We start from the raw sequence: 21,819 nt of genomic DNA, 5'->3' as shown, positions 1-21,819 counted from the left end.
GATCCGATATGCTGCTGTTAGCAGAGACATCTGGGGACGGAACCTGAGTCCAACAGCGGTTCTGCTGGGTTGTACTGCCTTTGAATTGACCCACTTTTCAGAGGAAGTAAACACACGGATACTACCGCTGCTCCGGGCGGATGTGTCACTGGAACCGCTGGAACAGACTTCCCTTCTCCACTAAACGATGCTGGAAACACTCAGTAACTCAGTGATCATTACAATCAGATGCATCGATCTCTATCAAGAAATCACAGAGAGAGATGTTTATTGCATGTTCTGTGTTTGTCTAATCACTTCTGCGTTGGATGCTGTGGAGCAGCAGGAGCAAAAGTATTCATACCTTATCAATCAGCATCAGTACATAAACATACATTAGTTTCTTTTCTTTTGATGAAATTGTTGTTTCAAATTAAAATCAGCTGCTTCTGTTGTGAGATACTCATAACATGTGATAATCTTTTATTAATCCATAGTGAGCACATTTAGGATCAGAACTCACAATTATTTTTGAAAGCACAGAAATATTAAATAACTAATAATACATCTTTATCGCCATTGTACATTTCAAATCAACATTACACATTTCCTAACAGAGACATAGGCATTTGCACATAAAATAAAGACAATAAAACACAATTAAAACAGCTATTATAACCAGAAGCACGTATCCCACAGTCTTATTCAATAAGAAAATATTTTGGAAAATAGAAATAATGTAAAATCCTCCCCATAAACATTACATTTCTACATATTTATGTTATTTGTTTTTTGCTTTTCATTAAACAGTGATGCTGTCAATCAGCAATGATGAGTTCATGGCAGTAGAAGATCTCAGAAGAGAGGTAGATATAAAAAATTTTGAAGCAGCATTTGTGCGTCTGTTCTGCTCCCTGTGTTTTTTGTTTTTCGTATTAAGTCATTCGTATTAAACAGCAAGTTCTGCTAGAGGTCGAAAGTCTCAGAGATCAATAACATCTCACTGTCGCAGAGACAGAACAGATTAGATGTTTTCCATCTAGACTGGAAAATAAGGAGAAATGGAAGAGATAAATCAGGCATCCCTGAATTAAAAAGAAAAATAGAAAAAAAGAAATATCTGTCATCAGGGCAAGCGGTGTACAGGGCACTCGCAACAACAGACTGGTAGAAAATCTCCAGCAACTTGCTGCATACATTGAAAGACCTTAGTTTCCCCAGGTAGTAGAGTCTACTCAGGCTCCTCTTGTACACAGCATCGCTGTCCCTCCAGTCCAGTCTGCTGTTCATGTGGACTCCCAGGTACTTATAGTGGTCCACTTCTTCCACCTCCAGGCCCTGGATGGTGATGGGCTCAACTTCTGTCCTCTTCCTCCTGAAGTCAATGACAACCACATTCATGAGTCGGTAGTTTGCCTGGGACCACTCCACAAAGTCTTCGATCAGTGTCCTATACTCCTCCTCCTGTCCATCTCTAATACACCCAACCACTGCAGAGTCATCAGAGAACTTCGGCAGGTGGCAGGACCCAGAGCTGTACTGGAAATCCGAGGTGTAAAGAGTGAACAGAAATGGAGACAGGACGGTAACCTGTGGTGCCCCCACATTACTGACAACAGTATCGGACAGGGAGCCCCCCCAGTTGTGTAAACTGGGGCCTGTCAGACAAGCAATCAGTAATCCAGGAGACAGTGGAGGAGCTGACACCCATCCTGTCACATTAAAGACGACATGCTCAACAGGGCTGATAAGCGGAATAGGAGTTTAACTCATTCATTCAACCACTATTAGAAATGATCACGTGAATAAGTGATGTCTGTTCATTAGTGATGAGAGGCTTTTAAACTATTCTGTCCCTGGAGCTGCTTTAAGACGCCTCCAGATGACTGCATTAATTCTAGTGTTGAAGCTTCTCCTTTTAAGTATAGTTGATTTGTGCTTTTTATCTACATGTATAAATGCTTATCCATACAGAAGAAAGAATTATAATAAAGATAGACAGTATTTATATATCTTGTATAGTTTCATACATATACATATCTATATAGATATACAGATATATTTTAGTATATTGTATGTATTCACAAATGTTACACTACATACATTCTACTTAAAAATATGGATGCTGGTCAGTATTTTGCTTTGGTTGAAAGTAAATTTTTGAGATAATTCCTGATTTATATTATCTAATTTTGCTTCTCAGGAAACAAACTGTGGTGTCATTTAGATACCACTTTCACAGAGTCCGGAAGAAGTCACAATGTCACCGCTGATGCCATGGTTGGAGTGCAAATACCTGACAGAACCGAACATCTGCAGAACAGAGGATCCTCTTCATGACTGGGAGAATTCCTCCTGTTTCCTCAGTAACATGTGAAACAAAAACTGCCTGAGTCCAAGTAGTACCACAGTAGAAAAAAATATTGTTTCTTTAGTTGAGGTTTGACCACAAGGATGCAAAATTCTGATTACAGCACAGATTTACAGACAGAGAATTACATCTTTTTTTGTTTGTTTTTTTACTATAAATGTCCACACATTTGTCAATTAAAGCCTCAAACAAGTGTTGATTACTGACCCAGACAACAGAAAGTAATTAGTACATATTAATGTGTGCAGACAGAAGATTTGAAGAAACTGAATCATTACAAATTATCAAATTATTTGAAGCAGGTCATTAATTGATGTGGTTTAAGTATACAGGACTAATGTGAGATTTGGTTGTATGTAGTTAGCATTTACCATTTACTACTTGGCAAGATGTGGTATTGTAGTTAAAAATGTTCTAGCACAGGGGTTCCCAAACTTTTCCATGCCATGGCCCCCAAACAGCATTAGCTTCTGGCCGAGGACCCCCTTTGCAAACCCACAGACAATGCTACAAAATATGTAAAGAATCCTCAACTTTTAGAATGTTTTTTTTCTTACTTTTATTCACTATTCAATAACTATTACATTTGTTTGACATAATGCTGCCTCATATTTTCTGACTGTAGTAGGCAGTTTTTTTTGCAGCAATGTCCTCCACAGCAGGGCTGTTGGTCTGTTCCTTCTGTCTCTTTCTTGTCAAAAATCTGTCCATTTTGCGCTAGCTACACACTAGCTTGAGGAGCAAAGCAGCTGGATAAATGGCGCAAACTGCCAGGTCCACACAGATTATGAGGTCATGAACAATGTTTTGACTGGCAGCAAATCAGAAAGATGAGCATGGCAAATAACATTTAATATATTAATTATATTTTATAATAGTGATTCATAAAATATATATTTTTTATTTTTTACAATTTTCTTCTCATCTTCCCTCCAATTGTCTGAGGCCCCCATAGCAGCCCCCACTTTGAAAACCACTGTTCTAGCATATATAACTTTTATTGTGATCCAATTGTAAAAGACGTGTAACAATAGAAACGTGAGCTCTTCCAGTAGTAGTGGGTGGCTCTTAAAAGAGCCGTTGTTTGAATTCCTCTCAGAACTCGTCTACTTCTTGGCGGCCTTCTCGGTCTTCTTGGGCAACAGCACCGCCTGGATGTTGGGCAGCACACCACCCTGAGCGATAGTGACTCCGCCAAGCAGCTTGTTAAGCTCCTCGTCGTTGCGGACAGCTAGCTGCAGGTGACGGGGGATGATCCTGGTCTTCTTGTTGTCGCGGGCAGCGTTTCCAGCCAGCTCCAGGATTTCAGCGGTCAGATACTCCAGCACCGCAGCAAGGTAAACAGGAGCTCCGGCACCGACACGCTGAGCATAATTACCCTTTCTCAGCAGCCTGTGGACACGGCCGACGGGGAACTGTAGCCCGGCCCTGGAGGAGCGACTCTTAGCCTTCGCTCTGGCTTTTCCACCGGTCTTACCACGTCCAGACATTTTTCTTAGTTTCTGATTTCGTTGTGTTAGAAAAAAGAATGAACCGTTGCTGTCGAACACTAGCTCTATATAGAAACTGAACCGCTCGTTGATTGGTCAGAGTGAGCGTTAACTTCATTGTCCAATCAGATGAGAGCTCTGACAAAGCGTCTTTGTTTATTACAAGATGTCTGCCTTACATTGAAAAGATTTTCAAAAATAAAACGTTACAGATTGACAAGCAAACTTCTGGTACCAGCTTCATACTTAATTGTTATTATATTATAATACTGGCTTGTATTTGTTTCTGTATCCAAATTTAAAGGGTATATTTAATCCTGAATCAAACAAATTAAAGTGCTCCACAAACATTGGAAATAATACATCACATGCAAGCAGATAAATGACAGGGATTAGTATTTAAGCCGCTAAAATGAATTTATAACCGCCTATGAATTCACTGTAATATTAATTTTTCAATCACTGTAATATGTAAATGTAAATTTTTTTTTTAGGGTTATATTTTTTATTTTATTTTCTTGACTGTTGTATCACTTCCGTCCTGCAACAGGAAATGTAAGGAAATGTATTTGATGAATATTTGTAAATTAGGGGAAAAAAATAATAAACATATTGCATAAGAATGTTTTCACAAGAAGAGAAAAGGATACATAGGAATTAATGATTGTGAATGACTGTACTAACATTCATTAATACACAGGATTAGATGTTACAATCCCTTGTGCCAAAATCCCAGGCAAAACACATTTGGAGGCCCTTTCCAATTGAGAAACCCTAACAAACCTACAGTCATGTGATATGACACATAACCTACAATCTAAATGAACTAAGTAAGTGCTGCTGGCTTGTGGGCCCACAGAGCAGCAGAGGATAATTCAAACCTTGTGAAATATAAGTTAACCTAATGCTGCTGGCTTGTATGGCCCGCTCAGCAGCTAACCAAACAAAGAAATATCGCTACCAACCAACATGAAGACATCAAGATACCTGGCCTACTCAATAGCAGTATGCAGCATGTCATTGGAGTTTTCAAGTGGGCACCTCCCTTCACCGATGTTTCGTTAAGTTAGGCCCACGATACCTCAAGAAGGCTTAACAGTGATTTCCAGCTTCCTGGAGTCACCCCCCTGAAATTAAATCGGATTGTTTTATGTATTTTGTCATCTCTGATTCTAAAAATATTTTTGGTAAAGGGGTTTTGTTAAAGGAGTTTTTATCTTAGAGTGTAAGAAATGTAAAGTGAATTCTATTGTCTGTGTTAATATTAATGTTGAATACATTTACTTGACTGAAGCTAGAATAGACTGAATTGTTCTAGAACATCAAGATATTAATGATATATGGGGGAAATCTCTCTCAGAGGTAACTTTTCTCTACCAAGTGAGTAAACACAAATGCTCTGTTGCCACCTACAGCCAAAAGACAAAAAAAAACTGACCATAGTTTAAAACTTAGACCATTAATCACATACACGCATGTCTGTTTTCTTCTAGACTGTGAGTTACGTTATGATCCTGAATCTCACTCGGCAGAGTACCTGGAGAGCAATGGTAATCGTAACTCGTAACCGGATTCCTGCTTGCGGGCAGCTCGTGGCTTCACTCGTGGATCCCTGCTTTCTCATGGTCTTGCACACAGGCATGAGTTCTTCCTGTTGTTAACTATACTGCCGTATAAACTTGGAGCCTATGTTGTGAGTGAATTAATAGCCTAGACCATTAATTTACTAAATGGGTCCCACAGTGTTTCCCAGTCCCATACCCACTTATATTGTCTATAGGGCCCATGTCCATCCCAGACTCACATGTGTACTTTACAGAGCCCATTTAGCCAGCCTACATGGGCAACTTTTTTACACCTGTGCCTCCCTCAAAATATCTGGGTTCTCTGTTATACACAATTGTAAATCCCTAGAAAAGCTGATAAATTACTTCTGTTGGTAGCTGCTGACTTATCTTCTGTCAACACATTAAATTACACACATAACAGAAATCAGAACTCTTCCAGTAGTAGTGGGTGGCTCTTAGAAGAGCCTTTGTGTTTATAGGTGTCTGGTCCTGTTTAACCTCCGAAACCGTACAGAGTACGACCCTGCCTCTTCAGAGCGTACACCACATCCATGGCAGTCACGGTCTTCCGCTTGGCATGCTCGGTGTAGGTTACAGCGTCCCGGATCACGTTCTCCAAGAACACTTTGAGAACACCGCGAGTTTCCTCGTAGATCAGACCGGAGATGCGCTTCACACCACCACGGCGAGCCAGACGGCGAATAGCGGGCTTGGTGATGCCCTGGATGTTATCACGCAAAACCTTACGGTGACGCTTGGCACCGCCTTTGCCGAGTCCTTTGCCTCCCTTGCCTCTTCCACTCATCGTGACAGTTTACGATTTCGAAGATCCGAATATGAATGTAAGCGACAGAGACTCAGAATATAAATATGAACTGCGGACGTAATAGAGAACCGGTTTAGCTGGGCGGAGCCCAACCTTTGCCCCGATGAGCTGATTCGTCATTCATTTGATTCTAATTCATAAGCAATTTAAATTATTCTTGTAGAGTCTATATAGCAACTAAATGTTTCTGGTAACTGCTGACCAGCCGTCTACAACAGCTTGGAGGAATTTTATCCCATTCCTCAGAACAGAACCGCTTTTTTTCTGAGATGCTGGTGGGTTTCCTCACATGAACTTAAATGTACACAATGTAAATAACAAACTGAAACATACTGCATTGATGTCAACCTATAATTTCAGTACATTTTTATTATATTTTTGTTTCAAACTCCCAAAACAAATTTAAGTTAAGACATCATTGGACATGTTTAGTGTTCCTCTTTGACTTACTCAGACCAGATGAGATAAAACGCTGCAACAGCACCACAAGTCCTTAGAGTTACACATTGACTGTATATACTAGGGGTTACAGAATGTGATCAAATGTGGTGCTGCCCTCTTCGAGGCTTTTTAACTTGTTGCCGATTTATTTACATTGTCCAGGGCGGTTAAGGAATTGTTTGCTTTCTTTCATGTTTTTCTCAACTTCACTAACTTTAAAACTTATTTTTCTTTTTAAACTCTCCACTGAACGCATACACATTCACACAGCCATCACAACTGAAGTGAATGAAACTGCATTCATTCTACTGTATATAAAAAACTCCCATTAATGTGTTTCCCTTTAAACACAGTCACACATATCATCTGATAATAATAACGAGGCAGAGCCTAATCTGAACCAGCAGTGAAGAAGATAAACAAGGATAAGGATCACGGACAGACTTCACAATAAAATAAAAGCATGAAGAGTCTGAACTTCGTCGGCTCTTATTTCACAGGTTGTGTCAGATGAGTCAAACCCACCACTGACCACTAGATGGAGACATTTATCAGTTCAGCAGCTTTGTATGTGAAGACTACCTGCTGTTTTACTTCATCACGTTTCATTTTAGCTGCAGAGGATCCACAATAAAGACAGCTGCTGCTTCCTGCTCCAACAGCTGATCGTCAGTCACTTGGTTAGCTGGATGAAGAGTCAGATGAAGGTCAGTTTGAGGACTGATGGCTCAATTACTGACAGAAGAGGCTGATTTGTTCCTCTCCATCTTCCTTATACAGTGAAAACAGCCAGGGGTCAGAGGTCGGTTGTTTTTGGCCTCTCGTCTCTCAGACATGATTTTGTGCCACATTCCTCTTTAATCAGATTCCTACTGGAAACACAAACACTTCATATATTTATATACAACATATTAAACTGTAGCATCACCATCGGGAGAAGGAGGTGGAGCTCCCATCATGCATCTGTTTGTAGTTTCCTCTCCATGGACCTGGATACTAAATAGACTGCACCAGTTTGTTTATTTTTATGTTTTCATCAGTCTTACTGAAAATAAAAGTTTTACTAGTTTAAATTCAGATTTGTAAATCTGCTTGAAGCTCCATTTGTCTGTAGAGCAGAGACTCTTTAATCTGAGGTCATCTGTTAATGAGCATCTTAATCGGCTATTGTCAATAAACACAGGTCTCTAATCACCTCCTCATAGAAATAAACTGAGCTGCTGTTTATTTACAGATGAGGAGGACGAGGAGTTCATCAGCTGACTACAGACTTGCTGCTCGAATCAGGCATATTCAACATCAGGAAAATCAGACACAGAGACGAAGTGACTCTGATTACAGTAATCTGAGCGAAGTCTGGTCAAAGAAAACAGAAATCAAGAAACGGCTGATTGATCAAGGTCAGGTGTTAGCAGGATGCTAGTGTGAGTTGGAGTGGATGGAGTTTGCAGCTGGGAAGGTTTTAAATCAGATGTTTCTATGGCAACAGGCATGAGGTGATTCTGATTTACTGATCTGATCCATGCAGAAAAACACTCAATCGATGAATGAGTGAATGATTTGGATCAGAAAGTTAGCAAACGGTTGATTAGCATACAGTTGATTAGCATCCTTTACACTAGTATTCTGTTGGTTAGCCTCCTGATAGTTTGCAATCATAAAAACATTTGAAGTACATCTTATACAGAATATGTCTGAAGTTTGTGAAGAAGAAGAAGAAGAAGGAAGCCGGAAAGAGCTGATATAAATCATGTTTTATAAATTGTCCTATATTTATCTCCAGTATTTATTCGTGGGTCTGCCTCAGTGGAAATCATTTACATTTCAGTTTTAAGGATGAATGAACGCCCGACGCACTGAGAGCTCTGATCCTGTTTCAGGTCTTTGATGTGGACTTTACGAGTCGGTTCATTCGTCTGTTCCACCTCTGAGAGACTCAAATGGAAAAACTCAAGTGGCCTTCAGAGCAGAGGACAATGCATTCAGGTGACAGGATTTTAGAAAATCTGAGCAGACTACCTTCACTTTCATTTCTCTTATTTCTCAGTTTCTGTCCTGCTGCTCACATTAAACCACAAAAGACGACGCTTTATTTGCATGTTAGGATCTTTACTAGCATACTGTTGACTAACATCCTGTTGAGTACCGTCCTGTTGGCTAGCAAGCCGTTGATTTGCATCCTTTGGTCTAGCAACCTGTTGGGTTGCATCATTTTCGCTAATTAATTTTAGCTAGCATCCTGCTTGGTAGCATCTTGTTCGTTAGCATCATGTTGGTTGGCTAGCCGTTGGTAAGCAACTTATTTATTAGTATCCAGTTGATTTGCATCCTTATGGTTATCAATCTGCTCATTAGAATCCTGTTGTTTTAGTATTCAGTTTCAGCATTCTGTTAAGCACGTTAAGCAGTGTCCTCAGTGTTACTTACCATCTGCCTTAATTTTGGCTAGTGTCTTGTTACAGCAAACCTGTAATTAGCAGGTAGCAGTCTTTACCCATGCATCCATTCAGACTTCCTCCTGACATATTTACTACAAACACTAGAGTATTTTAATTTAATTTCTATGATTATAAATCTCGTGAGGAAGTTAAAGGAATCTTTTTAAATTTGCCTCATACTATAGAATGAAACAAACATGGCCACTGACTTCAAGATTAAAAACAGAATTTTTTCAAATGTTCAGACAGATTTATCCATCAGACTCCAACTGGACCTCGTCTTCATCACCACCTTCATCGTCATCGCCCTCCACCTGTTCATCCTGTCCTGCTACTCACCATCAACATCCTTGCCTCCACCACTGAGTCAGTTACATAACGCCACAATCTGGATTCATCAGCTGCTCATTTCTTCACATTTCTTCATATAAATGACTCAGAACATCCTGAAAGTAGACTAAGAGAACCCAGTCAAACACATAAAACAGAAATATTATCCTTGTGTATTTGTTTATACAGGAAAGTGAGCCAATATTACATATCAGCGAGGTGCACCAAGTTAATTTCAAGGTCAAATCAGAGTCCATCTGTTCACAAGGGTTTCCATCAGAGACTCAGGTGTCATTCAGTTCCTGGCTCAGTTTAAATAAATCAGGGATTTGTCTCAGTATGATCTTCACAGCATGTTTGTGGAAGTATATGATGGTATGGACAAAGGACCTTTCTGAAGTTTGATCAACATCATGTAAACAAGCTAGAAGACTATTGGGACGATGTTTAGTGGACAGGTTTAAATGAGAGGCGTCATGTTTGGACATTAAACAACACCTCTTCCACCTCTCCCCTCGTGTCCCTCTTCCTTATCTCCCTCCTCCTCTTCCTCGTCCTCCTCTTCCTCTTCCTATTTTTCCTCTCCCTCCTCCTCTTCCTCCTCTTCCTCCTCTTCCTCACCTCCTCTTCCTTATCTCCCTCCTCCTCTCCCTCCTCATTTCCTTCCTCCTCCTCCACATCTCCTCACCTCCTCTTCTTTCTCCTCACCCTCCTTTCCCTCCTCTTCTTCTCCCTTTCTTCCTCCTCTTCATCTGCTGCTCTTGCCCATCTCTCAGCTCCAGATGGAGCAGAGGAGTTTGAGTTCAGACTCTTTGTGACTGATTAACTGTCCGTCAGTTTAGTTTCACTTCATCAGGAGTCAGCGTCTCCATCATCACTATTATTATTATTATTATTATTATTATTATTGATCAGTCAGATCTTCAGTGTGTATTGATGAAATGAGAGGAACATGAGTGTGTGTGAGTCTGAAGTTTTCTAATAAAGTTGTGATTCCAGGAATGTGAGTCTTAAATGGACAAGCTGAGGAGGAGGAGGAGGAGGCTGCTGACGTTTTATCGTTCATTCCTCACATTCTGCAGCTCAGACCGTTTCCTCAAAGATATCAAGCAGCAGCTTTAAAAGCAGCGACTATGAACTAAACTGATCCTCTGCTCCTTCTATGGAGCCCAGCTCCTGCTGCTGGTCAATAAATCATCAGTCAGTCGTCCTCTGAGAGCTCTGGTTGGGTCTTCTTTAGACTTAGCCTCAGAGACATTCAATCATAAGAATTCAAATCATTTATTTTGTCTCCTTTTGACATCCTTTTTATCTATACAGATAAAAAGAAGCTGACTTCATAGTTTAACTTTTATTTTTGAAATAGTAAAACATTTTCTTTTTGACTCAGAAAAATAAGCCACTTTTCTTACTTATTATTTCTAATCATGTATTTAAATAGAAAGTCACAGAAACATTAAATAAATATTTACTGAAAATAATTAGAAGCTGAGTCCGATTCAGTCTCAATATAAAATATAAAATACTATTAATATCATGTCTCCCTACATTTGTCTCTATTTCTTATCGTTGTGATGCATTTCATGCAAGTTGTAAATTAAGTTAACTGTCACAGAATTTCTTTTAATTTTAAATTCAAAGTTAGGTTTTCTTCTTCTCTCTTCTTCATCTTCTATACTGCTTCTCCTCCTCCTCCTTTTTATTTTCCTCCTCCTCTTCCTTTTTGTTTTCCCTCTCCTTCTTCTTCACTACAATCAGCTGATTGTCAGTCATCTCTTCTCAGTGTTTTTTTAGTTTTGTTTGGGTGATGCATTCACTGACCCTGATCTGTCAGGATCATTAAAGTAACATCCTGTAGTGTGTGCGGGTCAGAGATTATCACAGCGAGGCAGCATCTCAGAGAAGAATCAGCTCATTGTGACTCCACGTCCTGGTTTTCATCTACAGGAATAATTTAGCTCTGAGCAAAGCTTCCGGACGACGCCACAAACACAATCAAACGCTCCCCAGGGAATGAACGACAAGACGCTCGGGGCTCGGACAGCCACCAGAGTTTTCCCAGAGGGACATTTCAGAAAAATAGAAACCTGAGAAGAGACTTTTAAATATTTTCGGAGCAGCTCGGCAAGACCTGCCAGCAAAGAGAAATTAAAACAGTCTTAACCTTTTCAGATTATTATTGATTATTGGTTGAATCCTCTGGAATGACAAGTCCACACATCGACAGAAGAAGAGTTTCCGAAAAAAACAAAACAAAACAAAAAAAAAAAAAAACATGGCCAATCTCAGAATGTCTCAAACGTTTCCAGACTCTCAGCTTCGGTTCAAGGAAAGTCAACAACGATGAGCCACAGTTTATTAACTTTATTTACTTTATTAAGTTTAGCAGATTTAATTGAACCTTCAGTGACCTCATGTTTCATAATCAAATCAGGACAGAAACTAGTTCAATATTATTTTACAGAGTGAGAACCGTGAGAGAGGCATGCAGCTGTAAATACCAGCTGTCACATGACCTGTCAATCACTGCCTGGTTGTGTCTGAAGCGCTCTCATTCAGACCAGTTCAATAATTGAATAAACATGAGTTCATCATATCTGGAAATATTCACTTTAAAGAAGAAACGTTCACAGCCTGAGCGAACAAGACAAACATGTCCTCACATATTAGAGGTGTGTTGTTGTGTCCTTGTTAGTTTTTATGTGGTTTTGTTTGTTTGTTTGTTTGTTTGTTATATGTTTCTCGCATGTTTTATGAGTTTCATGTGTTTCTGTTTGGTCTATGTGCATCGAGGTATTTTTGTTTTATGTTTTTGACATGTCAGATATGTTTTTTGTGTACATTTATGTGAGATTGTGAGCATTTTATGAGTTTTATGTTTTATTTTTTTGTCAATTTCTGTGTTTTTAGTGTGTATTTGGATGTTTTTGCCATGTCAGAGATGTTTTTGCATGCTTTTCTGTGTCTGTGTTTGTGTATTTCTATAGTCTTTCTGTGTATTTGTGTGTGTTCTGAGTTGTGATGTGTCAGAGATGTGTGATGTTGTGTGTTTCTTTGTTTTTTGTGTGTTTTTATGCGTGACGTTTCCAGGACACACATCTTAGCGGGTCATGGGAAGAAGCCATTGCCGTTGGACACAGAATCTCCATAAACTCAGATAATCATGGTACAGACTCCTGGATTAAAAGATGAATCAGCTGTTTGATAAACGACAGGAAGTGAACGCTGCTCGCCCTTCAGCTGCAGGTGGACGTCCACAAGCACACTCCTTTTTCCATCTTTGTGAGAACGTTCCACTCTAGACCCTGACCCTGACCTTCACAATGAAATGAGTCTGAACAGGATTTAAAACACAAGCTGGACCCAGACTGAGGACCACGAGAACTCATCCTGTCACTTTATCTTCAGCCTGAGAGTGAAGCTGGAGATCTACGTTAAATACTTTAGATTTTGTGGTCAAACTTTAACTCATGTTGTTCTTTAAATTAACTTCTGTGACGTTCACCTGAAACCAGACAACCAGTAGTTAGCCAACAACAAACAGAAGCGAGCAAACTATCTCTATACATACAGTAAATCATCACAGCTCTGGTCTGAGATGATTTATTTGAAGTCCTGATTTATTCCTGAACACATTCAGCTGACCTGTCTCCACCCACCATCAGCTCTGTGCTCTGATTGGCCGCTTCCGTGTCCACACGCAGCACCTCATCCAGAGCTTATTGTTGTTGTCCAGCATTTCTCCTGGACCTGGAAATAGACCGTGGTCCAGTTATAGCTCATGAAACTGGTCGACCTTACATCACACACACTTTCCAGATTATCTGAAGTCCATTCGTTCCTCTGAGTGTGTGGAGATTTAAATTTAACCACTGTCCAGTCAAACTGCTTCACTTCTCCATACTGATTTATTAAATGAAGGACTTCATCCTGTCTGACCAACAAAAGGATTCCTACGATCTCTGAGATTGTCATGTTAGCTGAAGAATTCAGAAACATTGGAAGTAGATGGAAGTTAAAATATTAGAGTTTTAATTTAATAATGTATCTGAGGAAATGCTGATATTCAACATCCTCATCCTTATCACTTTAAGCTGCCTACATTCGGTTGGACACTCGTTAGCATGTTAGCTTCTGGGCTTCTAGGTGCTAACTTGTCTCCACTTGAACAGCATACTTTTTTGTACATGTTGTAACGGCAAACGTCTGTCGGCAGCTTTTTTAGCTGATTCAGCATGAGATTGTTCGCTCTGACTGGCTGATCAGCTCAGAGAACAAGAGGTAAACAGGAAGTGATTGAAGTAAATGATATATAATTCCACAACAACATGATGATCTAAAATGAATAAAGTGTAGACCAGAGGCCAACTCTGTACAACACTTTTTAGCTCCTTTTAGCTTCCAACCCTTCCAGCTAATAGCAGTTCCTCCTTGTTTCCAAGCTTCCCAGCTAATAGTAGCTCTCATTGGCTTCAAAACCTCCTACCTAATAGTAGCTCTTCCTACCTTCTTAGCCTTCCAGCTAACATAAGCTTCTCCTAGCTTCCCAGCTAACAGTAACTCTTCTGGTTTCCCCTTTTGAATGACGAATAAAGACTACTGTCACCTGCTGGTATGAACAGTTATTTCTGTACCAGCTGGTAGTTGGCTGTAGTCTTCGCGGTGCGTTCAAGTGCAACATTTTGATCCCAGACACAGGAAAGTCACAGTCAGCTTTGACTTTTTGTTTACTGAGATAAACTTTTATCATGTTCGAGTATATTATGACCTCTGTCAGAGTCAGTGAGGAGGTCGGGGTTGATGGTGGGTTCAGTTTCCAATCATATTAAGTGCAAATAAATGTAAATTTTCAGATCTGAATAAAAAGGATTTTATCTTCACGTCACCTAAGTGTTATTCATTTATGAATATGATGACAGGTGGTGATATTTTTTTCTCCTGTTTTTCTTTCTACACCATCCAGTTTCAGGATGGTGTAGAGAAAAAAAAATCCTTTTTTTATTTATATGAATTCATTATTCATGTGTTCACAGCAGAGAGAGGGAGGGAGGGAGACGGGTGGGCGGAGGGGTCTGTCGACCACCGTGAGAGAAAGAAGCAGCACTTCACCGTCGGAACTTTCCCACATTAAACCCTTGGACCATAAAAGGACAGAGACGCGGTCTCGGACCGAGGAGGAGCTCCAACGGCCGGCAGGAGCCTGCCACACTGTCCGCGGACCCCGAACCGAACCGAACGGAGCCGAGCAGAGCCGAGTGTACCCGAGTCTCCACCTGCTGCTGCTGCCCCGCGCGTAACCCTCTTCGAGTCCAGAGGCGGGAGTTTAGATGAAGAGGAGCCTCATCATCCTCACCAGAAGAACTAGAGAGCTCCTATCACTCAGCTCATCGATCAGCTCTTCCCACAATGACTCTGTGGATTAATGGCTCCTCCGTGGACCTCCAGCCGGACTCCAACTCCTCCTCCGCCCACTCCGCCCCGCTGGACCTGGGCCGGGCGGTGCCGGTGGGTCTGGTTCTGGGCTCCTTCATCTCGTTCGCCATCGTGGGGAACATCCTCGTGATCCTGGCGGTGGTTTGTAACCGACACCTGCGGGTCCCGACCAACTACTTCATCATCAACCTGGCCATGGCCGACCTGCTGCTCAGCACCACAGTGCTGCCGGTGTCCGCCACCCTGGAGGTCGGTGTCCGATTAGTGATCGGTCAGTTATCGATCAGCTTGTGATCGGTTAGTTTGCAGATAGTTAATAATTATGGATAAGTTATATGAGGTTTAATGAACAAATATCGTCAAAAGAAAATGTCAGAAAACTAGGGAAAACTGAATAAAGAAAAGAAAGAAAATCAATAAAAGAAGAAAAAGAAATCATGAAAGAAATAAAATAAATAAATATAGACAAAAAGAGAGAAAAGAAAAAGAAAGAAGGTAGAAAGAAAAGAAAGAAGGAAAATATAAAGAAAGAAAAAGAAAAGACCAATAAAAAGAAACTATAGAAAAAAGAAATGAGAAATAAATATAGAAATAATGAAAGATGTAAAGAAAGAAAGAAAAAGCATTTGAATCAAAGCATATAATTATAATCTTTAGTAATTTTCAGGAGTCTGTCTTCATTTGAGTTTGATTTTTTCTTGTTTACTGATTTATTTTGTAATGCTACCTCTCCCTGTGTCTGTCAGATAGTTCTACTTGTCTGTGTTTGGGTCTTTCACTTTCACACCTGTGACAGTCAGTTTTTATAATTTAGTGAAACTGGACCAGAAATCTTTAATTGATCTCTTCTAGTCTAAATCATTAATTAACAACAGTAATGATCAGTTCAGGTGAACAGGAAGTGATCTCAGCTGCTTCCTGTCTCCACAGGTCCTGGACTACTGGGTGTTTGGTCGGATCTTTTGCGACATCTGGGCGGCAGTGGACGTCCTGTGCTGCACGGCGTCCATCATGTCTCTGTGCGTCATCTCCATCGACCGCTACATCGGCGTCCGCTACCCGCTGCAGTACCCCGCCATCGTCACCGAACGGCGGGCACTTCTCGCCATGCTGGGCGTCTGGATCCTCTCCATCGTCATCTCCATTGGGCCACTGCTGGGCTGGAAGCAGCCGCCCTCACAGGTAAAATACCCAGCATGCATCACTGTGCCAGGCGTGTGATTGACTGTGAGCATGACGATGGCAGATCACATGACCAGAAGCAAAGAGTAGGAATGGTGAGGATAATTTTATGGACACCAGGTGGCGCTGCAGAAGAAGAGACGTCATGAAAAGAGAAAAAAGGACATCATCTTCTTCTATACCCGCTTAGTCCTGTTAAGTGTCGCGGGGGTCTGCTGGAGCCTATCCCAGCTGTCATCGGGCGAGAGGCGGGGGTACACCCAAGACAGGTCGCCAGTCCATCGCAAGGCTAGAAAAAAAGGACAGAAATATCTAATTTCTTTAAACCTCTGGTCGGTCATGTCTTTGTAGCTGACACTTGGTCTCTAGTGGACGTTGCAGGCCCTGGTTGCCTAGATAACCCTTATATATATATGTCTAGTGTATGGATGGAGCTAGCTCGTCTTCTGTTTGATAAGATAAAACGTCAGTGACTCCTCTATCCTTGCCAAATAAGCAAAAGAAGGCAAAAAAGGTTTATCGGAACATCCATAGACATCAGTAAATCAAATCAAGGACTCACTGTTTCAACTCTGAGATGTGTCCAAACATCCTCCATGTCTTTGAGGGACGCCCTGATGGTTGTTTGTGTGTCCTCCTTCAGGATGACACAGTGTGTCTGATCACCGAGGAACCCTTCTATGCCCTCTTCTCGTCGCTGGGCTCCTTCTACATCCCTCTGGTCGTCATTCTGGCCATGTACTGCCGAGTCTACGTCGTGGCCAAGCGCACCACCAGGAACCTTGAGGCCGGTGTGATGAGGGAGCGGCAGCAGGACTCCAATGAGCTCACGCTGAGGATCCACTGCAGGAACCAGCAAGTCCACGAGCTGGGACCCGCCTCCAATGCCACAGGAGGCGGAGCCTCTGCACCACGCAGTGCGCTTGCTGTCAAACTGCTCAAGTTCTCCAGAGAGAAGAAGGCGGCCAAGACGTTGGGTGTGGTGGTCGGTATGTTCATCCTCTGCTGGCTGCCCTTCTTCCTGGCTCTGCCTATCGGTACGTTCACCGCACGACACCACAACAAGCCATGACACGCCACTACACACCACAACATGCCACAACTCCATGGCACGCCATGACACCATTGACACATCACAACACCAACAGCTGACATTAACGAGAACAATCCTCCAGGTGTTCGCTCGGTAACTGCAGGTTGACGACATCTGGTCGAAGATTATTAACGTCACATGATGTTAATGTAGACACGTGAACTATGATATTGTTCCATCTGCTGTTACAGTTTGATTCTCTCCTTCAGGATAATTTTCATGAACTCGTTGTGAATATATGAATGTAGGAGTGGGTGTGTTGATGGCGACTGATCATCAGTATCGAATCATATAATCACCTCTGATCACTGACTCAATCTAACCCGATCAGCAGATCCTGGATCAGTTAAATGACGGACAGACGACCAGTTCTGGTTCAGTGTGAACACCAGTCTGACGCTGCATTGTCGCAGTGACAATGAAGACCTTGTTGTTCTCTGATTTAGTTATTAGTATTTTCATTAATCCTTTGGAGATGTCTTCATGCCTGAGTACATGAACTGAAGTTTCTCACAGACCAGGACAGGAAGTTAAACTTTCTTTATCTTCTGTGATGATGAGAAGTTCCCACAACAGGCTGATACTGAACTGCAACGGCAGATCAGACGCTTGTTTACCTTCATGGAGCAGATCTGAGTATTCATTTCTACTGAGCTATTCAGCCATTAGTTGAGGACATTGTCTCTGAGTGGACATTTCCTCCATGAATGAGAGCATCTCTCAGTACACAGACGTAAATAAAGTCATGGTTCAGATGATGTGTTTGAGGAGTTCTGCGTCTGTTCTTATAATCATCATCAGTCTCAGTCCAAGTTCTGTTCCAGCTCAAAGAATACCAGGACGTGTTCTGGCTCTGCCCCTTTTATTGAGGACACATCAGAAGGGGCAGCCGTGGCCTACTGGTTAGCGCTTTGGGCTTGTGACCGGAGGGTTGCCGGTTCGAACCCCCGACCGGTAGAAAGCGGCTGAAGTGCCCTTGAGCAAGGCACCTAACCCCTCACTGCTCCCCGAGCGCCGCTGTAGCATGGCAGCTCACTGCTCCGGGTTAGTGTGTGCTTCACCTCACTGTGTGCTTTGTGTTCACTAATTCACGGATGGGATAAATGCAGAGACCAAATTCCTTGTATACACAAGTATACTTGGCCGATAGACACTTAGAAAAAAAAAAAAAAAAAAAGGTAAATTGTGTGGACTTGGTACGGCCAGGTATCCTAGAATGTATTTCAAGTATGCTTCTGTTTCAGTTATAGACTCAACGTCCTCCAGAGTCCAACTCTTGAGTCAAATCTAAAATTCTTTGTGTCGATAAACGTTCTGAGACTTTCTGTTTAAGTGGACTCCTCCTACAGCTTCAGTTCCAGCTGATCGTTTAGTGTCAGTTGTAGCATGCTAACTGGCTAATGCTATATACAAAAAAAACCTACAAAATGACACAACAACAACAGCAACAAAACAACAATCTCAGCTGCTCAGAAAGAACTCAGTTCTCATTAAATGTAGAGAACTTAGTTCTAGTAGAGAATACTCTGACAGAACGCTGAAGATCAATTTGACCTTCAAAAGTTTCTTTACCCATTCCCGCTCCATTGTTTCTTCTTTGTCTTTTTTTTCAGTTTTGTATCTACAGGGTGTATTGCTGCTGGATACAATTATTTACTACCACCACACTTCAGATTCTGCTTGCTTTCCACAGTGTTAATGCTGTTCAACAAACTGCAGAGGAACCGAGGTCATGAAAACAGAACGTGATGAAGTAATTAGAGGTGTTAAAAGGAAGCTATCTAAATAAAGTGGAAACTTTTATCTGGAAACTGGTTATGAGTGTCAGGAGTTGACTTAGCTGGAAAACAATAGAAGTAGAAGCATGAAGCAGTGAAACGAAAAAACAATTAAACTCTGAATGGAAGAACTACTGGTAATAGAATAATGGCATCCTGCAGAACTATTAGAAATAGTCATGTGATGTTTTAATCATTAGTGATAGTTGAACGTGCAGAATCACTTTACAGTTGCATTAGACGGGAACACCACAGAAGAAGAGCAGCGTGTAAACGTCCAGGCTCAGAGCCGCAGATAGAGAGTCGTGTAAGAGTCATCTGGGAACAGATTTAAAGAACTCTATTAAACTCTAACCAAAATAGCTTCTTCCTGTGTTTGGACCGAGGAACTCCAAACTTGGAGATACGAGGTTTTTTAATGGGACTGTGAGGCATCGTGGGCATGTGTCACATGTTGATCTCATGTGGACGTCAGAGTCTTCATATATAGTCAGAGGCAGCAGCCTGGGGCAAAGGATAGCCTTACATGTCCATGCTGAGGGAGAAATAATCCACCTGATCAGGAGGCTTTACCTGAAGAACATCAGAAAGAAATCCTCAGAAATCCTCCGACATGCTGGAGATCAGCTGCAGGTCAACACCTCTGAGACTTGAACTGAACTGAACTCCTGACTCTGAGACATTTGTTCGTATCTGTTATACGTTTAGCATATCAGTATTCTACTTCCTGTATGCTTCCTGTATTTCAAATAAGAGCTCGCTGTTAATAGCTTGGATCAGTTGAACCAGAGATGATGCACGACACATGTTTATCTGTTTATTTATTTGTTTGTTTGATTGATTGATTGAATATTGTCCTCCAGGCTCGTTCAACAGCAGCCTTCGTCCCCCTGAAACCTTTTTCAAAGTCATCTTCTGGTTGGGATACTTCAACAGCTGCCTCAACCCCATCATCTATCCCTGCTACAGCCGCGAATTCAAACAGGTAACCATCAATAACTGACTAATAACTGATCAATAACTGGTCATTAACTTATCAATAACATCCTGTCCTGGCTCCAGGCCTTCCTAAGGATCCTGCGTTGTCGCTGGAGGAAGAAGCGTCAGGGCTGGCAGGCGTGCTACAACTATCGCTGCCACCAGAGCTCCTCCTCCTTCCTGAGCTCCAGCCAACAGACGCTGTCCTCCGACAGCCCCAGCCCCCGCTGCATCGCCTCCAGGGTCAGCCACCCGCCCTGGTCCTCCTCCGCCACCCCCTCCCCCGACCGGGAACTCCTCCCCGGATCAGGGGCGAGGGGACGACTGAGCCCGTCCCCGCTCACTAAGGATTCTGGGAGCAGAAAAGCAGAGGGGGGCGGTGGAAGCGTTGTCGTCTGAGTGGGATGCCGACTGACACACCTGCTACCTCATGTGGCCACGCCCCCCACACTCACCTGACAGGAAGTCCCCTCAGGTAATGACTGTAGCTGTCAGGTGGCTCCGCCTCCTTGTCACAAACACCTAATAAATTTATAGTGAGTTTAAATATTGATTCTAACAGAAGATGATTTCTTTTGTTTTTTAATGAAATAGTGTTGAACATTAACAGGAAGTAATAATTTATATAATAATCTGCTCAAATGTTGTTTTTATGTTCATTCTTTATTATTGAATCTGAATGTGTCATATCCTTATGTGCTCTAATTGTGAAAGGCTCACTCATTAAAGACTCTTCTTGTGAAAGTCTTCCTCAGTGATTGTCCTGTATAATGATGATGATGGATGAAGATTATTTTTTGTATTGCTGCAGCCTGAGACTCTTATTGTGGAAAAACTTCCTTTACTCTGTAGTTTTTTTCTTCACTGACCTAAACCTGGTTCGCAAATCATGGCGGCTGTGTATGTGTTATGTAAATTGGGGAGCAAAGCTAATCTAATAGTTCCCCCCACTTTCAGGCTCTGTCGTAAACTAAGACACCCCCTGCTTCCAGTCGTTGTGCTAAGCTAAACTAACCCCCCCCCCCATTCTTTCAGTCTGAGTGGTAAGGTAAACTATCATCCCCTACTTGTAGTCTTTGTGCTAAGCTAAACTAGCCCCCCCCCCCCCCCCCCCATTCTTTCAGTCTGAGTGGTAAGGTAAACTATCATCCCCTACTTGTAGTCTTTGTGCTAAGCTATGCTAACACCCACTTCTTCCAGTATGTGTGCTAAGCTATGCTAACACCTTCTGCGTCCAGTCTTTATGCTAAGCTAAGATAATATGCCCAATCCAAGTCTTTGCGGCAAGCTAAGCTAATACGTCCTGCTCCCTGTCTTTGTGCTAAGCTAAGCTAATATGTCCTGCTCTGTCTTGGCGTTAAGCTAAGCTTAGCCCTGTCTGATTTGTTGATGCTCATCATTGATTTTCATGGCTGCTCTTATCATTAGAGCAGCACTGGTTCTTGAATGTGTCTGAATGGTAGATGATTTATATATATTGTTATAAAACAGTCTCATGTTTGCTATCAGTGCTTTATATATTAACTGTTTATTGGTCCTTAATCAATAAATCAATCAATAACTTCCGTCCCTCCCTCCAAGCCTTTTTTTTCTTCTTTTTATTTTATAGGAGGTTTTCCTGCTCTAAGGTTGCAAGCACTGCTGAAATTAAACAGCATATGTCATTAATAGTAATGATAATATAATATAGTCGATTCAAAATACAGTCATTATAGGAGGTTCTCATTTAAGCACAGCTTTCATCATTGATATATAGGAGAAGTAAATAACATCGACCATCTTGTGACAATTCATTGTTGTACCGCCCATCTATACCAGACTAGGCACCCCAACCCCATAGCAATAACACTCCTTGATGGCAGCAGAAATCCCCAGCAGGATGCAGCCTGACACAGACACACACACAAAAACA

At 41.7% G+C, this 21,819-nt stretch overlaps 3 protein-coding genes across 3 annotated transcripts; 1 reads left to right on the top strand and 2 right to left on the bottom strand.

Moving 5' to 3' along the window:
• Positions 1 to 3,456: 3,456 nt before the first annotated feature.
• On the bottom strand, positions 3,457 to 4,020 carry LOC311502555 (histone H2A-like; the record flags this gene model as incomplete). Its single annotated transcript, XM_084564828.1, has 1 exon — positions 3,457 to 4,020. Exon 1 carries the CDS (start codon positions 3,838 to 3,840, stop codon positions 3,457 to 3,459), a length of 384 nt encoding a protein of 127 aa, XP_084420954.1. The 5' UTR covers positions 3,841 to 4,020.
• A 1,836-nt stretch (positions 4,021 to 5,856) lies between these two features.
• On the bottom strand, positions 5,857 to 6,213 carry LOC311502556 (histone H4; the record flags this gene model as incomplete). Its single annotated transcript, XM_084564829.1, has 1 exon — positions 5,857 to 6,213. One exon carries the CDS (start codon positions 6,211 to 6,213, stop codon positions 5,902 to 5,904), a length of 312 nt encoding a protein of 103 aa, XP_084420955.1. The 3' UTR covers positions 5,857 to 5,901.
• Positions 6,214 to 14,849: 8,636 nt separating this feature from the next.
• LOC311502199 (alpha-1A adrenergic receptor-like) lies at positions 14,850 to 20,306 on the top strand (the record flags this gene model as incomplete). The annotated part of the gene is made up of 5 exons (XM_084564325.1): positions 14,850 to 15,125; positions 15,807 to 16,058; positions 16,702 to 17,095; positions 19,793 to 19,914; positions 19,992 to 20,306. 5 exons carry the CDS (start codon positions 14,850 to 14,852, stop codon positions 20,304 to 20,306), a joined length of 1,359 nt encoding a protein of 452 aa, XP_084420451.1.
• Between the last annotated feature and the right edge of the window lie 1,513 nt (positions 20,307 to 21,819).

This window comes from Chelon labrosus (genome assembly GCF_963514085.1).
Source record: "Chelon labrosus genome assembly, chromosome: 17".
NCBI classification, from domain to species: Eukaryota; Metazoa; Chordata; class Actinopteri; order Mugiliformes; family Mugilidae; genus Chelon; species Chelon labrosus.
This window is presented reverse-complemented; position numbering and strand designations above follow the sequence as displayed.